At 42.1% G+C, this 13418-nt stretch overlaps 2 protein-coding genes across 3 annotated transcripts in view; one reads left to right on the top strand and one right to left on the bottom strand.

Annotated features, from left to right (window-relative positions):
• The window catches only part of LOC126621169 (uncharacterized), a 33910-nt gene extending 22043 nt beyond the window's left edge, over window positions 1-11867 (bottom strand). For both annotated transcript variants that reach the window (XM_050289578.1, XM_050289577.1), the window contains exon 1: window positions 11512-11867. In XM_050289578.1, coding sequence (XP_050145535.1) covers window positions 11512-11649 — 138 coding nt within the window. In that variant the 5' untranslated portion in view covers window positions 11650-11867. The remainder of the gene's footprint in view (window positions 1-11511) is intronic.
• Window positions 11868-12788: 921 nt separating this feature from the next.
• On the top strand, window positions 12789-13340 carry LOC126622635 (uncharacterized). Its single transcript, XM_050291401.1, has one exon. It carries the CDS (start codon window positions 12789-12791, stop codon window positions 13338-13340), a length of 552 nt encoding a protein of 183 aa, XP_050147358.1.
• The last annotated feature ends 78 nt before the right edge of the window (window positions 13341-13418 follow it).

The raw sequence follows: 13418 nt of genomic DNA, 5'->3' as shown, positions 1-13418 counted from the left end.
TTGACGAATGAGGTGTCTTGCTAATAGCCAAGTTTCCAAAGTAACAAAACTTCACCATTTTCCTTTCTAAGTGGTAGCCCAAAACTCCTCCTTCATATATATTTGTTATGAAAGTTGTTTGGCCCAAAGAAGAGGAGGCCTAGGTTTTTTTTTTTTTTTTTTTTTGAATTTTTGAATTTTTGAATTTTCGAATTTTCGAATATATATATATATATATATATATATATATATATATATATATATATATTAAGCTTTATAGGTGAAGCTTTGTTGGGTACCATGAATTGATTTTGCTTCACACTATCTTGATCAAGATAGTGTGAAGCTTTTGTAGGTGAAGTTTTTGTGTTGAAGCTTTGTAGGTAAAGCTTTTGTAGGTGAAGCTTTTGTGGGTGAAGCTTTTGTGGTGGGTGAAGCTTTTGTTGGTGAAGCTTTTGTGGGTGAAGCTTTTGTGGTGGGTGAAGCTTTTGTAGGTGAAGCTATTGTGGGTGAACCTTTTATAGGTGAAGCTTTGGAGTTGAAGCTTTATAGGTGAAGCTTTGGAGTTGAAGTTTTTGTTGGGTACCATGAATTAACTTTGCTTCACACTATCTTGATCAAGATAGTGTGAAGCTTTTGAGAATTTGTAGTTATCCTCCATTGATGAAGCTTTTGTTGGTGAAGCTTTTGTGGTGAAGCTTTGTTAGGTACCACGAATTGATTTTGCTTCACACTATCTTGATCAAGATAGTGTGAAGCTTTTGAGAATTTGTAGTTGTCCTCCATTGATGAAGCTTTGTTGAATTTCCCAATTTTTTTTTTTTTTTTTTTTTGGGAAACTAGAAATTTGAAAATGTGGGAGAGACAACATATACAAATTTTGCTTCCACACTGTTGAGCAAGAGATTGTGATGCAAGCCACACCTTGTAGTAGTCGAAGGTTTGGATGAACCATATAAATTTAATTTGCTTCGAACAGTCTTGAATTTGCTTCGAAGGTTTGAGAATTGTAGTTGCCCTCCATTGATGAAGCTTTTGTTGGCACCATAAATTGGTTTTCATTCACACTGTCTTGATCAAGAGTGTGTGAAGCTTTTGAGAATTGTGGTTGCCCTCCATTGATGAAGCTCTTGTTGGCACCATAAATGGGTTTTGCTTCACACTGCCTTGATCAAAAGTGTCTGAAGCTTTTGAGAATTGTGGTTGCCTTCCATTGATGAAGCTCTTGTTGGCACCATAAATTGGTTTTGCTTCACACTGTCTTGATCAAGAGTGTGTGAAGCTTTTGAGAATTGTGGTTGCCCTCCATTGATGAAGCTCTTGTTGGCACCGAGAATTGGTTTTGCTTCACACTGTCTTGATCAAGAGTGTGTGAAGCTTTTGAGAATTATGGTTGTCTTCCATTGATGAAGCTCTTGTTGGCACCATAAATTGGTTTTGCTTCACACTGTCTTGATCAAGAGTGTGTGAAGCTTTTGAGAATTGTGGTTGCCCTCCATTGATGAAGCTCTTGTTGGCACCATAAATTGGTTTTGCTTCACACTGTCTTGATCAAGAGTGTGTGAAGCTTTTGAGAATTGTGGTTGAACTCCTTTGATGAAGCTCTTATTGGCACCATAAATTGGTTTTGCTTCACACTGTCTTGATTAAGAGTGTGTGAAGCTTTCTACGAGTTGTAGTGTTTGCATTGTTACAGAGGGGAAATGTCTGAAGCAGATGCAAGAGGGCTGAATAGCTTGATCTTCATATGCCATGCACTGAAGTTGTTGTTGGCTTGCAATAAGACTTTGTTGGTGACTATAACTCTTGTTGGGCGTAAGTGCTCCCCTAGTTGAGTTGTCAAGCTTGAGGGTTTTTTATTATTTGTGAATGCTAGGAGTTCACTTGTACAAGTTGTACCACTCGTCTTCTGGTAGGTGGAATGAATGGTGAGTTGGTTTCATCACTTGGTTGGTGGTATGAAGGTGAGTTCCCTCATCACCTTTCATCACATTTCATCACCTGGTTGGTGGCACGAGGATGAGTTCCTTCTTCACCTGGTTGGTGGCATGAATGGTAAGTTGCCAAATGATATTAGAGTACGGGTTGTACATTTCATCACCTGGTTGGTGGCATGAAGGAGAGTATGGGTTGTACATTTCATCACCTGGTTGGTGGCATGAAGATGAGTTCCTTCTTCACCTGGTGGGTGGCATGAAGGAGAGTACGGGTTGTACATTTCATCACCTGGTTGGTGGCATGAAGATGAGTTCCTTCTTCACCTGGTTGGTGGCATGAGTGGCAAGTTGCCAAATGGTTGTACATTTCATCACCTGGTTGGTGGCATGAAGGAGAGTACAGGTTGTACATTTCATCACCTGGTTGGTGGCATGAAGATGAGTTCCTTCTTCACATTTCATCACCTAGTTGGTGAGAATAAGGGCAAGGTGTCTAGGCACATTGTAGCAAGTGTCGAATGACATAAAGTATGTTGAACCCTTTCAAAGCACAGTTGGCTTATGTATGAATGTGTTGGAACGTATGATTGAACGAATATATTGTGAAGCTGTTCGTTTATTTGTATAGTCTTGTTGACATATACTTAGACTTTGTTTCATGTTGGAAGCATTCATGTTGAAGCTTTGAACCTGAGTGTTTCATTGCTAGGAATGTAAGAAGATTAGGACTGAGTTATCTAAAACACCTCTTTATTGAATTCATGACAAATAGTCTTCGTTACATAGGATGCCGAACGGCTAAAGCTTAACACTTGTACAATGTGAGTTTACTTGTAATAGTACTTCAAGTGATCAGCGTTCCATCGATGGCCAAAGGTCTTGCCATCGGAGCTTCTAAGCTTGTAGGAACCAGAGCGACTGATGCTAACAACTTCAAACGGTCCATCCAAGTTTGGACTAAGTGTTCCTTTACTCGGGACTCTGTCACAGAGTAATCTTTTCTTCAATACCCAGTCCCCTACTTTGAAAGAACGAGGTTTGACCCTTGAGTCATAGTAGTTGGAGATGCGCTGCTTGTAGGCGACATTCCTCAAGTGAGTTTGGTTTCTGTGTTCCTCGACTAGATCTAAGTTGAAGGTAAGTTGTTTGTCATTCTCGCTTTGCATGTAGTTCTAGACTCGGAATGTTGCTTGCTCAAGCTCAACTGGGACAACTACCTCTATACCAAAGGCAAGTGAGAAATGGGTTCCTCCTGTTGATGTCCGATATGAAGTGCGGTATGACCAAAGAACTTGGGGTACAAATTCTGGCCAACAACCTTTACCCTTGTCCAAGCTGGTTTGCAAAGTTTGCTTGATTATTTTGTTGATGGCTTCAACTTGTCCATTAGACTGGGGATGAGCTGGGGCGGCAAAACATAAGTTGATGTTGAACTTAGAGCAGAACATCTTGAACTTATTGTTGTCGAACTATCGCCCGTTGTCAGTGACTATCGCATTGGGAATGCTGAATCTGCAAGGGATGTTCTTCAATACGAAGTCTTCTATTTTTGCCTCAGTAATGGTTGCTAAGGGTTCTACTTCGACCCACTTTGTGAAGTAGTCAACTGCAACGATTGCATAGCGAACCTTGCCCTTCCCTGCAGGCATTGGGCTGATCAAATCAAGTCCCCATTGGGCGAAGGGCCAAGGGCTGATCATAGGAGTGAGCGGCTCGGGAGGGGAGTGAGGAATAGTTACGTAGCGTTGACACTTCTCACATGCGCGGGATATTCTGATGGCATCTTGGTAGAGTGTTGGCCAGTAATATCCTTGGCGAAAAGCCTTGTATGCTAGGGATCGAGATCCGGCATGATCTCCGCAGACTCCTTCATGTATTTCCCGAAGGACAGTTTCCGCCTCTGCGGGCGTAAGGCATCTTAGGTATGGTAGGTTAAAACCCCGCTTGTAGAGTTGGTCATTAATGATCAAGTAACGGGTAGCCTTGTATCGAATTTTCTTAGCTTGGACTTTGTCATTTGGAAGGGTGCCATGAGCAAGGAATCTATAAATCGAGGTAATCCAATTATCCTTCTGTTGTAAGTTGCACACTTCCGCAACCACAGTGCTTGGTGCTGCCAACAATTTGACCTGAATATTTCTCCCAATCTTGTCTTCCACTGCTGAGGCGAGGCGAGCCAAAGCATCTGCATGACTGTTTACCGCTCGAGGAATTTGGGTGATCTGGTAGTGGAAGTGCTTGAGCAACGATTGTGTTTGTGCTAGATATGCTGCCATGGAGCTATCCTTAGCGTCAAAGTTGTTGGTGACCTGGTTAACCACCAATTGGGAGTCACTGAAGATATCAATTCGTTTAACCCCAAGGTGTTTGGCCAAACGTAAGCCTGCCAGGAGGGCTTCATATTTGGCCTCATTGTTCGACGCCTTGAATTTGAAACGAAGAGCATACTCCATTGCCACTTTGTCAAGGGTCGTAAGGACTAGTCCTGCTCCACAACCTTGTTGGTTGGACGAGCCATCAACATATAGGCTCCATGCTAGGGCTCTTGGTTCTGTTTTTTAAGCTTCCAAGGGTAATGAAACCACTTCTTTAGGCGTAGAAACAATGTCAACAGGATATGTGAAGTCGACGATGAAGTCTGCCACTGCTTGGCCCTTCTCAGTTGGCTTTGGTTGGTAGGAGATGTCAAACTCACCCAATGCTATCACCCATTTGATCATTCGCCCGGAAGTGTCAGGACTTTGGAGTATCTGTCGAAGATGATGATTGGTAAGCATGATGATGGAGTGTGCTTGGAAGTAAGGGCAAAGTTTTCGAGCAGACATGACCAATGCTAGAGCCAATTTCTCAATGTTGGAGTATCATGTCTCCGCATCTTGTAAGGCATTGCTAGTGTAGTAGACAGGCCGTTCGACATTACCATCTTTTCGAATGAGAACGGAACTTACTGCTGAAGCCGATACAGACAAATAGATAATGAGAGTGTCACTAACCTCAGGTTTGGAGAGCAGAAGGGCTTTACTCATGTAGTCATTGAGGTTCTTGAATGCCTCAGCACATTCATCAGTCCATGTAATGTACTTCTTACTTCCCTTAAATGCTTTGAAGAAAGGAGCACATCTGTCCGTGGCCTTAAAGATGAACCTAGTTAAGGTTGCCACCTTGCTCGTAAGGCTTTGGATGTCTTTTGAAGTTACTGGTTCCTTCATGTCGAGGATTGCTTTAATCTTCTCAGGATTAGCCTCAATGCCTCGTTGGCTTATCATGAAGCCTAAGAATTTGCCAGAGCCTACGCCGAAGGCACATTTGTTGGGGTTTAACCTCATTCGATACCTCTTCAGAATGGTGAAAGTTTCAGATAGGTTGGTGATGTGTTGGTTAGCATGTTTGCTCTTGACTAGCATATCATCAACGTAAACTTCCATGCTCTTCCCAATCTGTTCGGCGAACATTGAATTGACCAGTCTCTGATAAGTCGCTCCTGCATTCTTTAGGCCGAAGGGCATGACTTTATAGCAATATAGTCCCCTGTCAGTAGTGAAGGCTGTGTGTTCTTGGTCCGGAGGGTTCATGAGGATTTGGTTGTATCCTGAGTAAGCATCCATGAAGCTCAGGAGTTCACACCCTGCTGTAGAGTCTATAAGTCTGTCTATGAGAGGAAGAGGAAAGCTATCCTTCGGGCATCATTTGTTTAGGTCGATGTAATCGACACACATTCTCCAGAAGACCTTTTGGAGCAGGAGACTTTCCTTGGTCGGATTCTTCTTAACAAGGACAACATTTGCTACCCACGTTGGATAATTGACTTCGCGGATGAAGCCTATGCCTTTGAGTTTTTCAACTTCTGCCTTCATTGCCTCGTACCGTTCAGCGTCATAGGATCTTCGCTTCTGTCTCATTGGCTTGGTCTTGGGGTCAATACTTAAGCGATGACAAAAGATATCGGGAGAGATGCCTGACATGTCCTCGTATGACCAGGCGAAGACCTCAGTGTTCTCTTGCAAAAAAGAGATCAATGCCAACCGAATAGGTGGTGACAAGGTGGTGCCAATAACCATGCGATCCGGATAATCTTTTGAGATGAAGACCTTCTCCAACTCTTCAGCGGGTTGTGCTTGCTGGGTGAAAGAGTCATCTCGAGGATCGTCGGGTTAACTATTGCCACCGTGAAGATCCAAGTTGGCTTCGTCTGGGCTGGTCTTTATGACTTGATCATGTATATAAAGGGTTTCCTTGGGCACATGCAGGTGCTGTTGCTTGACCGAAGTGTTGTAACATAATCGTGCACTAAGTTGATCTCCTCTGATGTAACCATTGCCATAGGGGGTTGGAAATTTCATCAACAACATATGTGTGGATACCATGGCCTTGAGATCATTGATGCCTATGCGTCCCATATGCCGTTGGGAAATCAACCACCAGGAAGTTAGTGGTAATGGTAGCTATGTAAGGGCATGTACCAATGGTGAAAGGTAAGTGTATGCTCCCCAAAGGTTGCACGATATCACCGGAGAAGCTTATCAGAGGGGAAATTGAGCGATCGAGCAAGTGTTTAGCTACATTAAGTGCCCTGAAAGCTTCAGCAAACATGATATTGACCGAAGCCCCCGTGTCTACCAGGATTCGTCATACTTCAAAGTTGGCTATGTGAGCTTCCACGATCAGTGGGTCGTTGTGAGGGTAGATGATACCTATTTCTTCCTCAGGGTAGAAACATATTGGATCCCAGTTAGGCTTTTGATACTTGCCTCCCCTGATGTCTTCCACGTGAAACACTTGGTGGCCAGACCTTAAAGCTCGTTCACTATTTTTCATTGCCCTGTTGGAAGATTTAGATATGGGTGTGCCACCACTTATGGAATATATCACATTCACTTGGCGTTGGTTATGGTTACCCCTTGGAAGGTGAAGGAGGAATTGATCAATTTTTCCTTCCCATGCCAAAGCTTCAATATGATCACGAATGGTGATACACTTCTCGCCGTCATGGCCGTTATACTCGTGGTAGCAACAAAACGTGTCCGTGTTCTTCGTGGACTTGTAATCCGAGTGCCTCGGCTTTGGCTTCGGTATCAGGTGTGCTATGCTGGGGTAAATGGCCACGCATGTGGCGTTCAAAGGTGTGTATGCCTCATACCTCGGGGTAGGGGCTATCCTGACACGTGCTTGACCCACTGTGTTGACTGCCTGGGGTCGGGGATTATCGTGGCGATACCCTTGGTTATCGCGGTAGTGTCCCTTACTCCTTTTACTAAAATGAGACTGGTAAGGATGGAAATCTTTCCTTTTACCTTGAGATTGATATGTCTGTTGACTTGGAAGGTCGAGATCTTCTCATTTGGTTGGATCTGGCTTCCACTCCCTACTTGCTGATAAGGGGTGGCTGTGGGGGTTTTCCCTTAATATGTCATTGCCTCGACAGAGGCATGGTTGTAAGCATGTGCCATTACCTCAGAGTAAGTCTTCCAAGTGTTGGCATTGATCATGTACTTGAAGAAACAATCATGTAGGCCTGCCATGAAGGCCTTGAGGGCGGTCTTGTCATCTGCCTCAGCGCAGCAAGAATACTCATGGCTGAAGTGACCGGCATACTCTCGTAGTGACTCGTCCGGCTTCTGGCGAATAGTGTACAAGTCATCTGTAGAATGCAAGCGATCGGTCTGGAAAATGTGTTGAGAAACAAACAGTTTCCTCAATTCCTCAAATGAGTCTACTGTCTCAGGTGGAAGAAGGCAATACCAATTTAGAGCTCCGCCAGAGAGGGTTGAGGGGAAAAGAAGACATCGTTCTTCGTCGGTGTGCATCCGGTATGCCATGGTGGACTCAAAGAGGTCAAGGTGTTCAATCGGGTCCTCCTTTCCAATATAGAGTTGCAAGCCAAGCTTCTGCTTTGTCTTTGCTTGGAGGGGGTGTCGAGGATCCTCCTTGTAAGAGGGCCAGGCCTAGGTTAGTTCCAATCAGGTATCTCAGCTTGTTGTTCGGCCTTCAACTTGTTTACTTCCTTAAAAAGCTGTAGGACAAGAGGGTCCTGAGTGGAGTCATGTACCACTGGAGCTTTCTTTCGTAAATATCCATCTCCTCTTGGAAGTAGGAAAGTTTGATCAATAGCATGTGATTTTTCCCTGGACTCGCCGTACTGACTTTCAAGGTATGTCTGTCAAAACATCTCTGAGTCCCCTATACCTTCGTGTTTCTCTAGGACTTGTTGCCCCTTCCCCAAATTGGTAGCCGGCCTGGGACATGAGAGGGGACCGAGTCTTTCAGAAACCCTTAGGTCATTGATCTTCAAGCTTATGTGGATGGGATTCTCTCGACGTTGCTTCAGGAAGTCTCGGTAGTCACGATAAACGGCTTCCGATCCTTCCAACCTTTCTGCAAGGAGGTGTCTTCCTCCACTTCTCCTGTTTCGGGTCGAAGCAGCTGGGTTGAGAGAAGTTTCATGTTGATCAATGTTTTGATGATTAGCTCGCTCCTCATCAAGGATACCCATGTCGAAGGAAGGTGACCCTCCTTGTTGGGAGGCATCCAGATGATGGTTAATGTCCACAGGGGTAACCAGTTCGCGTGTTTGAGTACGCCTAATTTCGTGGAGCATCTCAAAGAGCTTCTCATACTGCTCCTGGAAGACCTCATTCTTCATTGCTATCTTGTTGTTTTGAGATTCTAGCTCATCAACTTTAGCTTGAAGTGCAACCCTCTTTCCTTCCTTCTTTCGTTGTTTCGCACTAGGTGCAAAAGGGGTGTCATTTTGTGTGTTGTGGCTTCTTTCGTTCCCCATGTTGGAGAGGGATGCCTGGTCAAAAGAGAGTGTACGAATGGTGGAAACCAGCTTAACAAAGCTGAAGAGAGTGAGAATAAGTGTCGTTCCCACAGATGGCGCCAAATGTTGATGCACAAAATCAGCGAGGACTTTGGTACAACAAAAAGTGTTAAGTTTGTGACCTTCGCTAGATTGCTCCGATCATTAGTGTGGATAAATATGTAAATGGATAAAGACAGGGAAGCAAACACAAGATGTACGTGGTTCACCCAGATTGGCTACGTCCACAGAGTATAAGAGTTCTCATTAATTGTGAAGGGTTTACACAAGTACATAGGTTCAAGCTCTCCTTTTGTGAGTACTAGTGAATGATTTAGTACAAATGACATTAGGAACTATTGTGAAAGAATGATCTCTATTTATAGAAGAGAGTTTCTAGTTTCATTCTGACATTGACACGTGTCGTGGTGTGATTGGCTTCTGATGTTGACACGTGTCGCGCTATGATTGGCTACTAGATGTCGACACATGTCACGCTGTGATTGCCCTCCTGATTGGAGGGAAACTCTTCTGGGTCCTTGACGGTATAACGTTGACCGGTGCTCAGTAGTTTCGGGATTGTTCAAGTATGGTACAAACAATATGCTTTATGGACTTTTATAATTATGGTTTACGAAATAATTTGATTTATCGAAAATACGTTTTATTAAAGGTATTGAATTATTGGATTTGCTTATATGAATTTATATGGATTTCGAATATGACTTATTATGGATTTACGAATATGATTTACCATGGATTTGTGAGTTGAGTTTTGGTTTGGATATGAGATTTTGAGATATGTTTTCGGTACTTATCTAGTGGGTTATCATACGGCACATCCGCACACCACGAGTATAGATGTCTATGGCCATAGGAAACAGTTGATGAGGATGAGTTAGATATGATATATGCTATACCCCAGCTTCATTGCCGAAAGTAGTGTCGGACAGCTTTACTAGCCACGGCTAGTGTCGGTGTGGATGTATGCTATTTTATACAGCTTCACCTTTGGGTGATGGACATGTTATTCAGCTTTACCTTCAGGTGATGGACAAGTTATCCAGCTTCACCTTTGGGTGATGGACAGGTTATACAGCTTCACCTTTTGGTGATGGACAGGTTATTCAGCTTCACTTTCGGGTGATGGACATGTATTGCCTTCGGGCATCTATGATACCCCTAGAGAGTACAGTATTGAGGAGATTTGTGGATTTGCTTTCAGGCGGTGTTTTCAGAATTACTGGGCATGGTTTTACACGTACATATTTACGAAGGTTTTGGCGTGGCATGCTAGGGTTTTCATAAAGTCTATTATATAGTATTATATATGTTTTCAAAACAGGGGGTTACTATGTTCTAAAATAAAATGGTTTTCCTATTATTAGTATTGTTATTATTATAAACTTTGGTCCACTCACCTTTCTTGTTTTGCGCCCCCTCAAGAGTTAAAGTCGAGGCACACAATCCCGGCGTCAGGACACCTCCGCTTAGGCATATTCAAATCTTCTTTGGGTAAGACCCATTCTTTGGTTCGTACCTTCTTATCATAATTCTTTCACTTGATTCCTGGTTAGTTGTATGCTCTGAACACGATTCTACACTAGTGTATCTTTTTCTAATTACATATTTTATCGGTACTCATGTTTTTAATGGCTTCGTCACCCTTAGGTGTTGGCCAATATGTGCCTACCCTGATATTTGTGGATATTAGGGTTAGGGCGTGTCATAAATTGAACTCCATCATGATGTTGTGCATCATATTACACAACATGATTATGGAGGATGAGCAAGATAGATATATTGATGGAGAGTCTGATGACGACCAAGATGATCCAAATAGGTCAAGGAGGGCTTGTGCAAAAATATATGATGGGCCTAATTTGCCTTTGGATCCAAGAACTGGTAATATCTCTTTAAATGAGTACATGAGGTGCCATATGATGATACGTTCACGTGCCACAAATAAATACCTACAATAGGATCTTGTTGCACATCTTTGGGCCGAAAGAAGCATGGAGTAGGCATTTAATTTTTATGTTGTTAAATGTTTTTTTAATGTTGTTTAAGTTTGAATAACTCCCCCAAGTAGTACTAGGGTGGAGATTGTGTTGTTTAAGTTTAATGTTATTTAATATTGAATAATGTTGTTTACTGTTGTTTAGTGTTGTTTAATGTTGTTTGATGGCTTAGGTAGTTATAAGAAAAAAATTAGAATTTTTTTAGTTTTTTATTTTTTTTAAATTTTGTCCTAAAAAAAATTCAAATTCAACGGTCACCTGGCTAGGTAGCTGTTGCATTCAAACAATTGGATCGGCCCAGGGCTGGTTGGCTGGCCTGTTTTCCCATTTTTGGTCCGGTGGGGCCCACGAGCCCTTTGGCCTATCCCTCGGTTGGCAACGGTTTTCGTGTCATTTCGGGCTATTTTTAGCCCTATGACCCTCTGGCCGAATCGGTTGGAGATGGCCTAAGGTGCACAAGATAAACGTACTTTTTAAGTCCATAAAACGAACAATCACAAATTACTCAAATATTGAAACCCTAATTATGCAATTCCCCAATAAATCACAGATTACAAAACGAACTTACATCAAATTTCAAATGAACAATCACAAATAGAAGACCAAATCCTAATTCTGCAATTCCACCAAACATTGAAACCTGAAAATACAAAATTTTATACACACCAAACCCTAAAATAGAAGACCAAATCCTAATTCCTAAATTCCACAAAATAGTAAAATCATAAAATACAAATTAAACATCACGTAAATTTGAGAATCCACAATTTTGTACCTGCTTATACTTCTTCTGTCGCATTCCGTCCGCCGTCTCGATAATGAATTCGGTGGAGAATATGTTCATAAGCTTGGCGCTGTAGCCTTTGCGTCCACCGATGGTCTTCTTCACCGTATTATCATAGTTGCTACTCATCAGGAGGTGTCCGAAGATCAACTACGGGACATAGACCTCTCTTCCTGGTGAATCTCGAAAGGGAACTCCAACGTTGTTGTTGTAGATGCTGATGCAGACATCAATGGACGGAGACAATGAGGAGATAAGTGAGAGTAGTACCTGATGATATTGAGAGCGGTTGAGATACGAAGGCGGTCATTGTTGGGGCGACGGAGCAACTGAAGAGGAGACGGAGAGGGGAGACAGAGCATGGCCGAGAGATTTGGATATTAGATAGACAAAAGACTTGTCGTTAGGGGTAGAATTGGAAACTCATTGTTTGAGCCATTTTAATTGGACAGGTTTAATGTTAGGCTTTGTCCTAACTATTAAATAAAGTTATTATATGTTTTTGGTTAAAATTCAAAGTATTGAAGTCATTTTCATTAGTTTTCCTCTCAATAAATAGACAGTTCGGATCGTTGAAATTGAATATATAATGCCCCACAATTAGTCCTCATTTTTACCAGATTAGAGATTCATTTGAATAAAGGCTATATGTACATGTGCATATATACTCTGTGTGTATGCATATTTTTTTATGAGAAAATAAAAAGCTTAAAGAGATTGACTGCCGTCACTTCCAGTCACAATATAGTGAAAAACATGGCCATTCTTGCCACAGACGAGAAAGACCTATTCCAAAGATTAAAATTATAAACTGAAATCAGTATTAGCAATTGTGTCCGCCAAAAGTTTCGCTTCCTTGTGGACATGGTTCCATGAATTGGAATCAAATATGGATGTCAGCCACTGATATCTTCAATGGTTCACTGTAATTTTATTATATTGTATGCTTTTGTCACATTGTTTTTTTATTTTGGTCCATTCTGTTATATTATACTATTTACACATTTGATCCTTTCACATGTCCCATTTGATTCAAGAATTTTGATTTAGTCCACACATTATAGATGAATTTTTTTTCCGTGGATTGCCGTCCCAATTATACTACTTCTAAATGCCTACTTCTAAAAATCAAGTCCAAACCCCAAATCCCCCAAAACTTTATAAACACACATCACTAACTCACCTTCATCATTCAGCTCAGCTCACTACAGTTCAAATATTTAATCAATCACTTCTCTTGTTTTCAATCCTTAACCATTTTACCAAAAATGAGGAGCTCTACCAAAGCAAACAAGCAAAGCATGCTGATGTACATTATTTGTGCACCCATAAAGACCTTGACCAAGACCAGGAATTTTTACATGAGAAGTGTGGAGGATTGTGCCGGCAGGGTGGGTCATGGTGGTGGTGGTGTGAGCGGTTACACTACCTCACAAGTTCCGCACGTTCCCAGAAGCTTCAGTATCAATCCTTCGAGTTCTAGCAATGATGAGGACGTGAGGCAGCTTCTTAGAACATCGACGTCAAATAGGAATAACAGTGTAGAGAAATATAATAAGAACAAGTCAGCAAGTAATTCAGATATGCATAGAAGACCAATCGCTCAACCAATTGTTAGACAACCCAAAAACACTATGAATGGAATGGGGGTGCGGAGTTACAGTGTTGGGTTGACGATGGGAAGGATTGATGAGGAGACCGCTTGTTCTTTTCGGGAAGATGAAGCGAATGAGAAGATTGATTTGTATCCAAGAAGGAGAAGTTATGCAGTCGAGAAGAACTGTCGGGCTTGCATAAATTGTGAAGTACTAAGTTCTTGATAGTCTAGCCCATTGTTTGTTTCTTTCATGACCAATCGATATTCAGAAATTTAGATAAAAACTAGAAATTAGGCCCGC

This window comes from Malus sylvestris, chromosome 5, assembly GCF_916048215.2.
Source record: "Malus sylvestris chromosome 5, drMalSylv7.2, whole genome shotgun sequence".
In the NCBI taxonomy this organism is placed as follows: Eukaryota; Viridiplantae; Streptophyta; class Magnoliopsida; order Rosales; family Rosaceae; genus Malus; species Malus sylvestris.
The sequence above is the reverse complement of the archived record's forward strand: the minus strand, read 5'-3'. Positions and strand labels throughout refer to the sequence as shown.

Bases quoted from the DNA above. Each gene is read 5' to 3' on its own strand.
- LOC126622635 (XM_050291401.1), top strand. From the start codon at position 12,789: ATGAGGAGCTCTACCAAAGCAAACAAGCAAAGCATGCTGATGTACATT.